The 16783-nt window shown below is 55.4% G+C and overlaps 1 protein-coding gene across 1 annotated transcript in view; it reads left to right on the plus strand.

Annotated features, from left to right (window-relative positions):
* GRK5 (G protein-coupled receptor kinase 5) overlaps positions 1-16783 on the plus strand; it is a 133582-nt gene that overhangs the window by 113463 nt on the left and 3336 nt on the right. Inside the window, exons 5-12 of the mRNA XM_049764467.1 lie at positions 5874-5974; positions 6642-6734; positions 10595-10658; positions 11262-11402; positions 11994-12184; positions 14482-14519; positions 15659-15748; positions 15861-16069. Of these exons, the coding sequence (XP_049620424.1) occupies positions 5874-5974; positions 6642-6734; positions 10595-10658; positions 11262-11402; positions 11994-12184; positions 14482-14519; positions 15659-15748; positions 15861-16069 (927 nt within the window). The remainder of the gene's footprint in view (positions 1-5873; positions 5975-6641; positions 6735-10594; positions 10659-11261; positions 11403-11993; positions 12185-14481; positions 14520-15658; positions 15749-15860; positions 16070-16783) is intronic.

The raw sequence follows: 16783 nt of genomic DNA on the forward strand, positions 1-16783 counted from the left end.
TTGAACTTAATGAATAGCACTGAAGTAGCCCTGAGAATCGGTTAAAACAGCTCGTTTCAGGGAAGACACGACACAAGTCACATTGAGAGTTGCTGGCAGGATTCCTGAGCCTTTCATCTTTCTTCGTGTCATCACCACCAAAGTTCCTCAGAGTCACCCTGAATTCACTTCCCAGGTGGAGCAAGGAGAAGCAAAGGGGGTGCCCCACAGGCTGAGATCTGAGGCTGTCCCTGCTGTGGGGTCCCTCTGACTAGTGAGCCAGTTGGAGTTGGGGTGCCTTGTTCACTGTGAAAAATCTATTACTGGGCCCGGAGAGATAGCACAGCGGTGTTTGCCTTGCAAGCAGCCGATCCAGGACCAAAGGTGGTTGGTTCAAATCCCGGTGTCCCATATGGTCCCCCGTGCCTGCCAGGAGCTATTTCTGAGCAGACAGCCAGGAGTAACCCCTGAGCACTGGCAGGTGTGGCCCAAAAAACAAACAAACAAAAAAAATCTATTACTACCTGGCCCTGGTGTCTCTGTGCTTTTAGTGGCCACTATCACTGCTCTCCAGATTACCATCTTTCTCGCCAAGCCAGATTTTGGCCCTCGCCTGAGGTCTTGGTTATTATGGGCTCACGCCCATCAGTGCTCAGAAGCTACTTCTATGGACATATTTGGGACTTGCAGGACACAGTACCCAGGCAGTGCAGGGAGGGACAGGACCTCCCACGGACAAACCTAAGCTCAGCCCTCTGCATATTCCCCAGGCCCCACTGCTGGGTTTCTTTCCAGGAGGCTGCAAGGTCACTGTGGCTCCTGTGTCACAGTACTGGACGCTCTTCTAGTCCACCTTCGTACTTAACACACACGTACACATGTGTCCTCTTCCGGCTCTCGTTTCTGAGTGGTCAGGTCTTGGCATCAGTCACCGGCTCCTGATGATGACTCCTGCCCTGCCCCAGATGGGCCACAGTGTGGTTATGTGGCCTGTGCTGTGTCATTCATGGTGCAGCATGAATTGACCACAGATTTGACCTTGCTGAACCAGAAGTTAGGAAAGGGATGCATTGGTCGCACATTCTGGATCTAGGGCCCTCCCAGGTCTGCTATGAAGCTTCCAAGGCCAAGCTGTCTCCTCCTCAGTTTCATACTGAAACAGGATTGCAATCATCATGATAGGAGGGTATTGGGTGGTTCTGGGAGATGGCAGAAGGTAGAACCTGGGCTCACCCTGCCCTGGCACAGCCTTTGGCAAGAACAATCTGCATCCTTCCTTTTCATCCCTGCTTGAGATGACCTATCCAAGGCTGTGTCTGATCTGCATGGAGTTGTGGGGTTCAGATCTCTCCCCAAGAGGGTCCCAGGGCCTGGTCCTGAGAGCCAGCTGTGCCATGCAGAGCATGGACTCCCATCCCACCCCTTGACCCTCCTTTGGGGTTCTCCAGGTATGCAAGAGATGCTCATTTAGGGGACCCTATGGGGTGCAGGAATGGCCATTGGTGTTCCATGTCTGCAGCATGAGGGAATCTGGTCCTAGGAAGAATGTGCGATATTTCTAAAGGGGTGACCTCCTGTCTTCTCCACTAATGAAGAAAAGCCTCCACACCCCAGGGTTACCCAGACTCAGGTTTCTAGAAAGTTCTAGAAAGTTCAGCAGAGTCAGGCTCCATCTTCCCCTTGATGGCAGTGGGGAGGCTTGAGCTGGACCCTGTGTCCCCCTAGGGGCCCACGAGAGAACAGTGGGAAGGAAGCTCCAGGGGTCAAGCACTTGTCTTGGCTGCCAGTGCCCCAGGTTCAAGCCCCAGGACTATGTGGTCCCCCATACCACCAGGAGTGACCCCTGAACACTGTCCCTGGGTGTACCCACAGCCCCAAAGTAACATGGGAGTATATCTGCCAGGAAGGAGAAAAGATCCCGAAATGATGGTGCCATGGAAACTCAGACCCCATCCTCTGAGAGCACTGTTGTCCTGAAGCATTAATATTGGACAGTTCTCTCCTCATCTAGGATAATCTGTCGTTTCCAGTGTGCAGGGGAAGGGACCCACAGTTAAGTTTTCTCTGCATCATGGTACTTCTCACCGGAGATGATGCCTGGTGAGCATCACTTTCACAGAACTACTGGGACAATAACTTGGGGCTGTGGAAGGCCACTTGCTCTGTTCCAGCTTCTACCACAGTACTTTGAACCCTCAGTTGGCACTGTCCCCAGGCCCTGCCATCTGGCTGACCATGTGTCCTCTGTTTTCATTCTTGTTTAGGGTCCTGCCTGGCCACATACTGGGGAGGGGGGCAGTGCTCAAGGTGGGCCAGGAGGTGTGGAGGTGTGTGTGAAGGTGGCTCAGAAGGGCAGGAGTGAGGCTTTCATGCTGAACCATGGTTCCCCAAGTGCTGCAGCCCTGCTGAGAGACTCCCTAAGAAATCAGATTGGCCCCATTGGCATTGCGGCACGAGTAGACCAGATGGCCCAGGGAAGGTGTCATTCTCCATGACGGCGCCTTTGCACAGACACATTTACTCAGCAGGCAGCTGCATCGGACACCTACTATGTGACAGGAACAGTCATCCGGTGCCTGAGAAGGGTGGAAACAGGGCAGCCGCCTGGGTCAGAACCTCTGCTTGATACTGAGTAGCTTCTGTCCAGAGTAGGGGCATAGCACCCACTGCCCTGTGCTCTGTTCTGTTAGGTCAGCAATGAGCAACACCCCTGCTCCCCAGATAGCTCTCTCTGGCTCAGCTCCCACATCTCTGGCCCTGGGACAGTTGACCCCACTGTGGGCCTTGTTTGAGGCAAGCAACAGAAGCCTGAATTCCTGGGAAAACTCCCCGCAAGGGGCCATGGCTGTCTCTAGCCTGGCTCCTACAGGAGGCCTGCCCCTATGCCCCTCACCCTCAGACCTCTAATCCCCACCTCCCATTGCTCTTCCCCCACAGCTGACGCACATCCCCTTGGGAAGGGTCAGGGGTAGCCAGGGTCTGACTATGTATGAGAGGGCCCCTCCCCCCTGCCCATCCTGGAGAAGACACAAGTCCCTTCCCCCCAAGAAACAACTGAATCCACTCTGGTATAGATGGGCAGGTCAACCCCCAAGGCAGCCCTTGTGGAGAAGGACAGGAACCCCCTAGTGCCCCCCACTCAGCACTTCCTGAAGGCTGAGTCTGTCCGAATTGGGCAATTGCGACTGGTTTACGTGGGGAATGTCAGCCGCCCACATAGGAAAACATACACATCATTAAGCCCTAAGTGCTTGCGTCTGGAGATAGAGCGGACAGTCTCCTGGGCCGACCTTTTGTCCACTGACGGCACCAGTGCTAATGAGCCCGAGGTCTCCGTGGGATGTTTTCCTATGTTGAGGCGAAGCATATGTTGGCCATTAGCCTCTGTGTTGGGGGGCAGGGCGGGGGGTGGTGCATGCCCCAGCTCTGTACAGTGTTTGCAGAACTGCTGAGTCCTTGCAGGCCCTTAGCCTGCTGCGCCCCGCAGTCCCCCGCAGTCCCCCTCCAGAGCTTCCTCTTCAAGGCCAAACTCCACCAACTGAGCATTCTGGGTGGAACGAGCTGTGGGTGAAGCCTGAGTCTCACCTTCCCATTCCCAAACTGACTGTGTGACCTGGAACTTCTTTCTCTGAGCCTACTTCTGCCCACCCTTGTGAAAACTGTGAAGTAGATCAAACAAGGTGAATCTGAGTGAAGTGTTCAGTGGAGAGTGGGTGCTCCAAGTGTCATAGAAGGGGACAGTGATAGGTGTCATCACAGGGAGGGGTCTAGGTAGGCCCCAGGACTCAGAGACTCTTCTTGGCTGAGCTTGTCCTGGTTGTGGAACCCAAGGCTGAGTGGCAAGGTGGTGATGTCATGGCGGGGCGGGGAGGACTCCTTGCCAGCCAATGAGCCAGGGCCCTGTGTTGGAGCTGACCTAGGGTTCGTGTGGTGGCTGGGCATTAGCAAGCAGAACCCAGGGACACCACAGATGTGCAGAGCTGAGCTGCTTGGACCTTCTGAATTCAGTTTGGGGGCAGTGGGGTGGGGAATGAGGGAGCACCTGAGCTGATGCTCATAGGCTCAGAGTGGAACCAGGAACCAGAGCTGCACCTGCCCTTACTGGTTTGGCCCTGGGGGGAGGGGGCAGGAGCTAGAGCCTGTCCCAAGCAGAGAAGTCTCTGCCCTCGATCCCCCGGCTGTGTCAGATAGAATCAGCTTGGCCCTGGTGGTCCTCCCTACTGGTCCCCAGAGTTGGGGGTCGGGGGAGAAGGAGGAGGTACTAGAGACTAGGGTTGTGCTGGTGGGGTCAGTACAGCTGAGCTGTCCAAATTACTCTGAAGCCTGAGTTAGGTGCAAGGGAGCCGGTCTCCCCTAGATGAGTGGGGATGGGGACCTCTAGGCCAGGAGCAGTTGGGGGGCTGGGCTGAGATCCCCACAGTCTGCAGGAACACCATGTGCCCTCAGGACCCTGCCTGTGCCAAGGCAGAGCCGGGCAGGTCCGGCTGTGTCAAGGTGTCCCGGAAATTGGCCACAGAGCTCAGCCAGGTTGTAGCCTCAGCTATCCAAGACCTTCAAAGGTGCGGTGTCTGTTGTGGTCCCCATCTTTCCCCTCGAGGTCCTTAGAAGCAGCACCCACAAGAGTTGAGGGCATGAAAAGGACCTAACAGTCAGGCTGCAGGCTGGAACTATGGAGCAAACCATCTGGTGACCAGAGAGGGCAGGGGGAGGGAGGGAGGGAGGGAGGGAAGGAAGGAAGGAAGGAAGGAAGGAAGGAAGGAAGGAAGGAAGGAAGGAAGGAAGGAAGGAAGGAAGGAGGGAGGGAGGGAGGGAGGGAGGGAGGGAGGGAGGGAGGGAGGGAGGGAGGGAGGGAAGGAAGGAAGGAAGGAAGGAAGGAAGGAAGGAAGGAAGGAAGGAAGGAAGGAAGGAAGGAAGGAAGGAGGGAAGGAGGGAGGGAGGGAGAGAGAGAGAGAAAAAGCATGGGCACCCAGGGGCAGGGGATGGAGGGAAGGAAGGGAGGGAGGGAGATTGAGAAAGGAAGAAAGAGAAAAAGGAAACAAAGGAGGGAGGGAAGGAAAGATGGAAGAGAGGAAGAAAAAGCATGGGCACCCAGGGGCAGGGGGAGGGAGGGAGAGAGATTGAGAAAGGAAGGAAGAGAGAAAGGAAACAAAGGAGGGAGGGAAGGAAGGAAGGATAGGGAAGGAAGGAAAAGAAAGGAAAGAGGGAGGGAGGAAGAAAAAGCATGGGCACCCAGTGTGCAGAGAACAGAAACAGCCTGTTTCCCCCTAAAAGGCCATACCAAGCTCCTGGTGCTGCAGTGCCTTCCCCGGCTGGTCTGCAGAGCCTCAGCCCAGGCCCCATTTCAGCTCTAAAGGCTTCAGCATCTTTGGGGAGACGCTGCCCCACCCAGTCTTTAGAGCCCACTCCCAGCAATTTTCTCAATTATCTCTGTAGTTTATGAGAAACCTGCCTCCAGGGCCAGCTGGAGAGGGAACAGCTGGCAGGGGCGGTGGTGAGGAGGGATTGTTGCGGGACCCTCCCCCACACCCTGCAGAAACTCAGAACTGCTCCTTCGGACCTGAGCCTAGAAGGAGAAAGGACCAGGCAGGCAGGAGAGATGGTGTCCCCAACCACTCCTGGGCCAGTTGCCCGGGGGCCCCCGGACTTAGCTGCACCCAGCACAGATGCACTCCATGCCCTCTCCACCCCCTGGCAAGGCCTTGAGGCTGGATAGGCGGGTCTCACATCCCACGAGCAGCTGGGAAGAACTCATTGCCCAATAGTAAGACAAAAGTGGGACTGGACTTCTCAGCCCAGGCCTGGGCTCTGTCCTCTGTGCACTTTCACCACCTCATAGCAGGATTCATGTGCTAGCACCTCAGCCCCACTAACCCACTCTTCTCTTTTTCCACCAGTCCCCCGTTTTCATTGCACAAGTGGGCCAGGACCTGGTCTCACAGACAGAGGAAATGCTTCTGCAGAGGCCCAGCAAGGAAGTCTTCTCTGCCTGTGCCAGGTAAGTGCCCCCGTGACAGCCACCTCTGTGCTGCTGGGATGGCAGCAGGTAACTGCACCCAGCGCAGAAAATGGGTATCAGAGGGTACGACAGCAGAGCCAGAGCAGTAGCACGCCAGGGAGGGCGTTTGCCTTGCACTCACCTGACCCAGGTTTGATCCCTGCATCCCATAGAGTCCCCTGAACCTGCCAGGAGTGACTCTTGAGCACAGAGCCAGGAGTAAGCCCTGAGCACTTCCGTGGCCCTAAAACAAACCAAAAAAGAAAGAGCAAAAGCAAGGCACAATGCCACACTCCCCAGCCACAAGCAATATCCCTGTTGCCCATGGAGGGGACTGGGCACCTCCTCCACCACCTCACCTGCTGGACAGCATGCAGGAGCGTGGGTGCCAGCCTTGCCCTGTCAGGCCGCACTATGGGGTGCACCCAGAAAGCAGGAGCCGCTGGGGCCTGGCTTCCCAAAGTGGGTGGGGGTCCACGCACTGAGTGCTATCTGTGCCCCTTGTTCAGTGCTGGTCCCTCAGGCATCATGGGCTGGGGGTGCCAGGGGGAGCCCTGTCCTGCGGGTGCTGCGCTTCTTTCCAAGTGCCAAGGGTGTGTGTAGGGGGGCTGCCTGCTTGTCCTGGGACAGGGACGATAAATGGCAACGTCTGTTTCCTCCGAGCCAGGTCTGTGCACGACTACCTGCGGGGCGACCCGTTCCGAGACTATCTGCAGAGCATGTTCTTCGACCGCTTCCTCCAATGGAAGTGGCTGGAAAGGTGAGCGTCTCGCCCCCACATACTTGGCAGGTGACCTGCAAGGGGCCCCTGAGTGTTTAGGTGTGTGTGCGTGTACATGTATACTTGTGTATGTGTTGTGTCACACACCGTTGTGCAGCTGCTTACATTGAGGGAAACCAGGTGGTTTGTCACTTAAAAGTTCCTACAGAAATCAGGGACGATTCCATGGGGCCTGGTGCCGTGGGACTCACCACCCTCCCCTTGGATCAGCTTCTGGGGCTTTTCTAGAAATTCACACACTCACATGGACACGCAGGCTCACATGCATACACACACATTCACATGTGTGCGCACACACATGCACACTTAGGCACTTTTACATGCACAGTGAAAACACTTCACTGGCCACACAGCCTTGCTGAACAAGGAACAGCTGTGATTGGCTCAGGGACTTTATGGGTCACACCCAGTGCTGCTGAGGAATCACATGCCTGCTCTGTCTGTGCTCAGTGGTCACTCCTGACAGTATTCAGGGGATCTTACGGAATACCCAGGATCCAACCAGGCTAGTCATTTACAAGGCTGGCTCTCACGCTGACCCAAGGGTGCTGATTTTAGTGGTGGTGTTCCCCAGGGGTGTTGTGGTGCTCAGTCACTCATAACTGTGGTATAGCTGGAGACACATATAGTGCCAGGGTCTCACAGCAGAGCTGCCGGGCTCTCTCAAGTAGTGACCCTGGGGGTCAGACTCATGGCCCCCAATGCTAGAAGGCACGGTGTTACCTCCTCGGTCTAGGGCATGGGTCTTGTCCTGTCTTCCAGGTTCTGATGGTCTCAGGCACACAGAGCCTCTCACTAAGACTTTTGGATAATAGCCTTTTAGCATCTGCATTTTTCTGAGATGCAAGGCCCAGAGAGGTTTATAGATTGTTCTGGGGTTACACAGCAGGGACTGGGAAGGCTGGACAGGACCCAAGGATCACTCCGTTTCCCCCCCCCCCCCAGGGCCCATGCAGCACCCCTAGCTTTCGGGAACCCAAAACCCATTAGCTGTGGCCTCTGGCTCTGCCTACTTGTTCATACCAAGGACATGGAGTGGATCTCTGGCTTTAGGTCCGTGAGCAGGCGGCAGAGATACTCCACCCTGACAGACATTCATCCAAGGCATTGTGTCCTTGGATCCTGTAGAGCAGTGTCCTGGCCTGTGTAACCAACAGCAGCACCGCCTTCCCCGTCACATCCCCACGCCCCTCACCCCCAACAAGATCATGGCCTGGTAGGGCTGTACTGTTGAAATATGAAGGGATTTTTTTTCCCTCTTAAGGTTAACCAAAGAATTCCTGGGAAATTGTATTACACTCACTTCCCCGGCAGCGGAGTCCTGTGGCGAGGCCGACCGACTGTTTGCTCTGCATCGTAAACTGCCGCTGGCCGCCTTCATGTGGTTTCCGGGGCAGCCCTAGGCTGTGCTGCCCGGGCCACATGTGGAGGGCAGTGGCGGGCGGGCGGGCGGGCGGACGGGCAGGTTCCCTGGGCTGCTGGGACGGCTGATGGGGACAGAGCCCGTGCAGAAGGGCAGGGCCAGGCCACTTCCCAAGGAAACAGCAGGAAAGACTGTGAGTCAGAGCTCAGGAATCCCAGACGGGGCGGCGGCTGACTCCCCTCGGCTGGCTACAGGTCTGGGGAACGGAAGGAAAACGTGATTTCCTGATTTCCGAGGCAGGAAGCTTCCGCCAAGGTGTGCCCCAAGGAGTGTCCTGGGCCTTCCTTGGCTGTTGGGGGACACAGTTTGTCTCATGCCAACCCTGACCTCCTCCGGGGCTGGCAGGGGGCACCCAGAGACTTGAGAACCCCAGGACCACCAAGACAGGAAAGGCTGGAGGCTTCTTCTGGGTCTGGAGCCTCTGGGGCAGCTTCCTGTGAGAGGGAGAGTTCCTGTATGGTTTCCAGGGCTGGAGAGATAGTCCTAGGCAAGGCTGGTAGCAGCCAACCTGGTCCCATCCCTGCCATCCTGGGCATAGCTGGGAGGGAGCCTCTAGCACAGAGCAGGGACAGTTCCCAGTGGCACTGGGAATGGCCTCCAAATATCTTCACCTTAGCTTGGTGGTTTGCAAATTACAGTCCAGAGAGCAGTGGCTGTAGGGGTTACACAGGCATGAAAGGGTTGAAGGTCACTGGTGGGTGTTAGACTGAGGCCACACACACATACACTCACACATTTACAAACCTCTTAGAAATGTTGACTACCAAGGGCCTAAGCAATAGCACAGTGAACGGGGCATTTGCCTTGCATTCAGACAACTCAGGTTTGAGCCACAGCATCCCATATATGGTCCCCCAAACTTGTCAGGAGCAATTTCTGAGTGCAGAGCCAGGAGTAACCCCGAGCACTACTGGGTGTGGCCCCAAAACAAAAACGAACAAAAATCCTCACAGAAATGTCAACTATCAGGCCAGAGAGATAGCATGGAGGTAAGGCATTTGCCTTGCATGCAGAAGGACAGTGGTTCAAATCTCGGCATCCCATATGGTCCCCCAAGCCTGCTGGGGGTGATTTCTGAGCATATAGCCAGGAGTAACCCCTGAGTACTTCCAGGTGATCTCTGGAATCAAGTTCTTGAGGACTGTTCTGTGTCTGCATGAATTTGCTTTCCTCTCAACAACATTGGGACAAGATGATGTTCTCTAGGTCCTTGTGTGTGTATGTGTGCGCGTGTGTGTGTCTCTCTGTGTGTGTCTGTGTATGTATGTTTATACTAGCACACTGGAAGTTTATTAACCCCTTTTAAGGGTAATCATGAGGACACAAGGCTCTGCCTAATCTCACAGTGCTGGTGTGGAATCTAAATAATTCAAGCAGGGGCGTGGGAAGCAGGTACTGGATGGAGGAGGGTGCTTGTCTTGCATGTAGCCAGCCAGGTGTGATCCCTAGCACCATACTTGAGTGATCCCCTGAGCACAGAGCCAAAGTAAGCCCTGAGTGCCATAGGGCATTGCTCTCACTAAACAGAAACAAAATTCGAGAACCAACAGAGTTGGTGGCGAATCCCAGGCTGGGGATGAGGAGACCGATGGATCTGCCAGCAGCTGTCAGTCAGGCAAGATGCTGGGTCTTGGACATCTCAGGGCACAGCCTGATGACTTATAAACACTCACACCTGTGGCATTTGTTGAGAGGGCTGGAAAGACAGCACAGAGGTAGTGTGTTTGCCTTGCGCGTGGGCCGAACTAGGACCAACTATGGTTCAAATAACAGCATCCTATATGGTCCTATGAGCCTGCCATGGGCTATTTCTGAGTGCAGAGCCAGGAGTAACCCCTGAGCATCATCAAGTGTGACCCCCCCCCAAAAAAAAGGAGAGAGTTGAAGGGAAGTTGCAAGGAACAGGTGATTCTGAAGTGACCAATGTCCCATGTCAGCAGTAACTGAGCTTCTTGCATGTAAATCTCTGAGCTGGGCCCTAGGCTGCTTCTGTGTCATTCTTGGCTCAACAGGCCAACAGCAGACAGGCTAGGCAGGGGGCCTTCTCCAAGAAGGCCCCCCTCACCTGTGTGCTATGGTACCGATGAGACCTTGTCAGTGCCCACTGTGGTCAGTGAGGGTGGCCAGGAGGTGCAGCCACTGTGGCTTCATATCCTCCAGGACCTGGCGTCCCGGGATGTGGGAAGGCCAGAAATCAATCCCATGAAGGGTCTGCTGCTGCCCCAGAACTTGTCCATTGGGTCAGAGCCTCTAGCCTCCTGCTTGCTGAGACATGCAACAGTAGGAGGGACTGGAAAGCCTTGCAGGGACCCCCTGGTCCTGGGGGCCTTGTCAGAAGCCACTTTCCAAGTTGCACCTGCCTGTTGAGAAGACAGCATTTAAGTGCCTGAGACCAAGATCCTTGTTTCTCCCTCAGGCAACCAGTGACCAAAAACACTTTCAGGCAGTACCGAGTACTCGGGAAAGGGGGCTTTGGGGAGGTAAGTGGACATCACCCTGTCTAGGGGTCCTTCTCCCCCACTGCCCTGCAGAATGCCCCTCCCCCATGGCTCAGCTATGTGACCCCCTGGTGGAGAGGGAGGGTGTAGCCTGGCTTTTGAGGGCCTGGTTCTGTCTAAGGTTGACCTGGAGGGTCTCCACCCAGTTTTCATGCAGCTGCTGGCCTGTGAGGTCTTGGAAATGAGGGAAAACCTCGCATTCTGTTTGGGTGTCGAGGAAAATTGGGCATGAGGGTGGTCCAATCACACATGGTCCCAACCCACTATAGTCCCCAGGACTCGGACCTCAGGGGCATCCTGTGCACCATCCCACATTCCCATGAATCTCACCTGCTCACGGATGAGACTGGGAGTACCACATCTGGGAGGTGGGGATAAAGGTGGTTGGGGTGTCTCAGGGACAGTAGTCCCTCTAGTTTCATCTGATTCTGCACTTTCAAGAGTGGAGTTCTCCTTAACACACAGGCACTGGCTAAGTCTGTGACCAGGTCCCAGCTGGCCCTGGCCACCAGGTGCCACCACAAGGGCTATATGGGCCATAAGCCTGGGGCTGGCCTCACCTATCTCCTTCCCTCTGGCTCTCAGGTCTGTGCTTGTCAGGTGCGGGCTACGGGGAAGATGTACGCCTGCAAGCGGCTAGAGAAGAAGCGAATAAAGAAGCGGAAGGGCGAGTCGATGGCCCTCAATGAGAAGCAGATTCTGGAGAGGGTCAACAGCCGGTTCGTGGTGCGTGGCGGGTGTCCACATCCCCACCCCCCCAGACAGCCAGAGCGGACCCTTTGCCATGATCAGAGCCAGCTGGGCTCCTGCGTCAGCCCCCTGCCCCCCGGGAGCTGTTCCCACAGAACCCAAGTGCAGGGCCTGGCACTGCCAGCTCCTGACCTGCCAGCCTCAGCCCTTCCTCAGGGCTACGTCCCTGGCACGGATGCTGGTCCATGCATGTCCTGGACTCTGCCAAGCTGTGCCCCTCCCCTGTGACAGTCTCCTTGTCCTGGCCCTGAATACTGTGGCTCCAGGTCAGAGCACCCCAGGCTTGGCTTTCCTGATCACACAGGTTTCTTTTCCCAGGGGTCACCTCCAGAGGTGATGGAGAAGGTGCACGTGGAGCTGGGGGTCAACCCTGGTCCCCACACGTGCAAGGCTGGACTTCTCTGGGCCCCTGATGCTCACATGTCTGGGGTCCCTATAACTCTTTGGGCTGGACTCTACCTGCATCCCCTGAGCAGGAGGATTGAGCCCTCCCAGTAACTAGGGCAGGATGAAGCTCTGGAAATATGGTGTCCCCCAACCTCACCGGATCCCTCACCATGTCCCCAGGTCAGCCTGGCCTACGCCTACGAGACCAAGGATGCGCTGTGCCTGGTCCTGACCATCATGAATGGGGGTGATCTCAAGTTCCACATCTACAACATGGGCACCCCTGGCTTCGAGGAGGAGCGTGCGCTTTTCTACGCGGCCGAGATTCTGTGTGGACTGGAGGACCTGCACCACGAGAACACGGTGTACAGGTGGGCACAGGCTGGGGACCTTGAGCCCCGATGCTACACTGAGGGGCCAGGCCACAATGTTTGGCACCTGGGGAAGCTCACAGAGCCTGAGGCCAGAGCTGCAGCCATTAGCAGGCCTGGCATGGGCGGATCTCAGTGGGGGCAGATGCCCGGTGTTCCACAGCCTCCCATACTTAAGTTTAAGTGGATGTTGGGGACCCATGTGCATGAACAGCAGCCAGGTGGATATTTTTGTTTCTGTTTTTGTTTTTTGGCCACTCCCAGTGCTCAGTGATTACTCTTGGCTCCGTGCTCAGAAGTCACTCCTGGCAGGCTCTGGGAAGCATATGGAATGCCGGGGATCAAACCTGGGTTGGCCAGCATGCAAGGTAACCCTTGCATAGCCCTACTTGCTATGCTGTCACTCCGGCCCCAAATTGGGCCTTTTGAGATCACTTAAGAAGAGCATTTTTCCTGAGGTGCAGCTCTCAAGAATTCCCTCCACCCCCTGTTGAATTTCATTTTATTTTGTTTGTTTGTTTATGTTTTGGGGCCACATCTGGCAGTGCTCAGAGGTTCTGGCTCTGCTCTCATGAATCATTGTTGGCAGGCCTAGGGGATCGAACCCAGAGATCTAACCTACCTGCTGTGTTATTGCTCCAGCCTTCCCTGTTGATTTTCAACAGAGTTCATTTTCACCTTCATCAAATAGTGGTGGAATCTTTCATGATCCAAAGACCTGACACATGACACCTTCAGGGTCAATGGACACAGATGACACTTTAACAGGCCACATGACACCCATCACAAGCCATGCAATACAGGAAGGCCACAAAGCTATGAGTACACCTGCATGTCTCATCATGCACCAGGGCTGGACCCCCTGATTTCGTGGCCTTCTGCCCACGGGCTGATGGCTCTCACTCCTAAAACATGCCCTGGAAGGTCCTAAGGCCACTTTTAGGCTTTCTTTTTATCCTAGCCCCACCCATGACAGACTTTTGCCTTAAGTGAGCACTGAGTTCCAAAATAAAGGCCCGGAGAGATAGCACAGCGGCATTTACCTTGCAATCAGCTGTCCAGGACCAAAGGTGGTTGTTTCAAATCCCGGTGTCCCATATGGTCCCCCGTGCCTGCCAGGAGCTATTTCTGAGCAGACAGCCAGGAGTAACCCGGGTGTGGCCCAAAAACCAAGGAAAAAAAAAAAAAAAAGAAGGTGGATGCGTAGGCTGAGAGTGAGTGAGAAGGGGCAGCCGGAGAGAAAACCCTGACCTTAGACAGGGCCCTGAGGGTGTTAACAGTCTGGAGACAGAGCTCATGGGTGTCCAGAGCCATCCCAACTTCTTGCCCATGGGCCCAGGTATGCTGGAGCCTGAAGCCCACTGGGTACAAAGCTTCCTGGGAGCCTCATTTTATCTTTTGTATTTGCTCATGTGAATAGAATCAGAAAATTTTCCCTCTAGATTGAAACAACAACAGCAATACCAATAACAACAACAACCAAAAGTAGCTCCATTCAATTGCCTTTTGCCTGAAAAATTGGAAGCTCCTTCCAGTTGCATCTAGTCAGGCATGAGGAAAGATCACAGCCCCTTTGCCCTCAGCATCTGCACCCACTGCAGTGCATTGCAACCAAGACACCCGTTGGTATCTGGAATTGTTGACTCATCAAATGCATGGGCATGAAAAACAAAAAATCAGAGCCAGAGCATTTCTCAGGGTCCATTCAAGTATCAAGTCTCACTGTGGGGTTGGGGGGTGGGCTGCCCTGCTGGCTTTGGGCTGTAAGCCGCGCCCAGAAGACAGCTGCCTTTAGTTAAATACACAAAGGCCCAGCCCCGGCCTTGGTCCAGATGTTCTCTGTGTGCCTGGCCAGCTGCACACGCCGCCTATAGGCTGCACTTACCCTGGAGCTGATGTCCAGCTAGTTGGACTTGGGCTGCCTCCACTCTGTGGGACAGAGGTGGCTGTGCTGGCAGCTGTGTCTGTGTTTGCCTCTCACTGGGGGTAGGGGACTATGGCTCAGCTCTGGGGTCACTCCCCAAAGCCCTTTCTCTTGGGGTGGCTGAGTCCCTTCCAGCTCGTCTGATCTCCTCTGCCTTCCCCTGACTCTCACTCAGGCCTCTTCAGGCTTAGGGAGACGTTTGTGGGCAACAAGTAGAGAAATGAGCCCAGGATCATGGTGCCCATACAGACCAGATGGTCTGTGCCTGGCAGTTGCAGGTCACAGTCACACCACATGCATATTCATCTGCCTGGCCCCTGGCACCCCCTACTATTCTGCCATCCTTCTCATGTGCCTGTGTCTCTCCTTTCAGGGACCTAAAGCCGGAAAATATCCTACTGGATGATTACGGTAAGTCCAGAGTGACCCGCACCCCCTCCCTGCTCTGTCCTGAACCAGTGTCATAACTCAAAGATCCAACAACTGGGTTGGATTGGGGGCTCTGCTCAGTGCTGGCCCTAGAAAGGCAGTAGGAGAGGAGAAGCTCCTGTCTGCATTGTGTGTGATGCACAGAGATGGGAAAACACGAGAGTGTTGGACAGAGACCCTGAGACAATGGGAGACACTCGATCTCTGTGTCCTCTCCTTGGCTGTGAAGAGATACTGGGGGTGGGGATGTCTTGTCTGGAAGCTGCAGTTCTGATTCCAGCTAGCAAAGTGTCTCAGGCAACGGGATCTGTGGTCGGTGCTTAGGGTTTCTTGTATAGATGTGTGTGCGTTTGTGGGCATGTAGTTGTGTGTTTCTGTGGCCTGAGTGTGCAGATGAATGTGCAAATGCCTGGTGTTTGGTTTGGTTTTTAGACCACAACCAACAGTGCTCAGGGGTTACTCCTGGCTCCTCGATCAGGAATCACTCCTAGCAAGCTCAGGGATCATATGGAATGCCGGGAATCAAACCTGGGTCTGCTGACTTCGTGCAAGGCCAGCACTGTCTTTGCTGTGCCTTGGCTCCAGTCCAATGCCTGGGTACTTTTATGTGCATCCATACGTTGTGAATGTATATGTGTGGGGTATGCATATGTGTATTCATGCTCAGGCCTATGTTTGTGCATATGCATATGAATTGTAGTGTGTGCCCATAGGTATATACATGTGAATTGTAGTTGTGCTTGTCACCTCCAACCTGAGGCCAGTCCTGGGTGGGATCCTCACGTCCCTGTTGGGCCTCACTACCCAGTCTTCCTTCTTTCTCCCCAGAGGAGCAGCCAGGCTGGCGCCAAAGACCCAGCTGGGCCAGCACGCTGCTTCCAGCCTTGTTTCCCTCAGACAAATGCCTGACATTTAGGCATTTCCCCCAATCAAGCCCTGATTTGGGCCAAGTGCCTTCATCTCCCCAGACCTCACAGGCATACTTGAGAGTCCTCAGTCCCTCCTCGCAGTCATCCAGGATGGCAGAGGGGTCCCCTTGTAGGCAAAGTCCAGGGATATAGGCTTAGTCAGGACTTGCTTGTGGAGCTGAGACCTCTGATCTATCCTGTCCCCATCCCCAGGCCACATTCGGATCTCAGATCTGGGGCTGGCCGTGAAGATCCCGGAAGGAGACTTGATCCGAGGCCGTGTGGGCACCGTTGGCTACATGGGTGAGTGGGCACCATGTTGTATGTGGGTGAGGCGGCACTATGGGCACAAAGCTGGGTGGTCCCGGCAGTCCTGCTCACCATCTCACCGTTTCATTCCCCTGGCTATGCTCAGCCCCTGAGGTGCTGAATAACCAGAGGTACGGCCTGAGCCCCGACTACTGGGGACTGGGCTGCCTCATCTACGAGATGATCGAAGGCCAGTCGCCCTTTCGCGGTCGCAAGGAGAAGGTGAAGCGGGAGGAGGTGGACCGCCGTGTGCTGGAGACCGAGGAGACCTATTCCAGCAAGTTCTCCGAGGAGGCCAAGTCCATCTGCAAAATGGTGAGCCCCAGGAGGAGGAAGGGGCAGCCAGGGGCCCTCCGGACCCCGCTTCTGTGGGCACTGCACAGACCTGGGGGCCCAGGTACAAACCTCATCGCTGCCCGGCTGGGGAGAGACTACACTAGGGACCCCAGGAGTCAGAAAGTGGGGCTGGGAGCAGACCCTTCCCTGTATAGCCGGGACCCCCTGGGGAGACCTCACTGTCTGTCCCTGCCAGGTCCCTCTGCTGTCTCTTTCCGGGGAACAGCCACTTCCCTCACCAGCCTAAATGCTTCCAGCGCCAGGTGGGGGTGATGGTTCCTGGGGGCTGTGGGGTGGAGTGGGGGCTGAAGCGTACAGAGTACAGAGGTGTAAGGAGGGCTGAGGCACGGGTGGGACTGGGGACTGTGGTAAGTGGGTACCCAGGAACTGTGACCCAGATCATGCCTGCCCACGCCCTGACCACTTACCTTTTGGACTCCAGAGTGGTACCTGGGGGCCCGGGGGTTGAGGGGGACCCACTATCCCTCCTGCCCAAGGAGAAAGCAGAGTTTTATATGCCTAAACTTCAGGCCTATGGCCCATAGTGCAGCTAGGGGCTTGCAGACACCAGAAGAATCCAGGGGAGTGAGGGACAGGTCCCAGTTTCCAGGAGTGCTGCCACAACAGTAAATGAAAGTGGGGCTCCGAGGCCTGTTTGAACTCAGGGCCTTAGGCTGCTCCACTGATCTGTAC

The sequence above is a fragment of the Suncus etruscus genome, chromosome 17, assembly GCF_024139225.1.
Source record: "Suncus etruscus isolate mSunEtr1 chromosome 17, mSunEtr1.pri.cur, whole genome shotgun sequence".
Lineage (NCBI taxonomy): Eukaryota > Metazoa > Chordata > Mammalia > Eulipotyphla > Soricidae > Suncus > Suncus etruscus.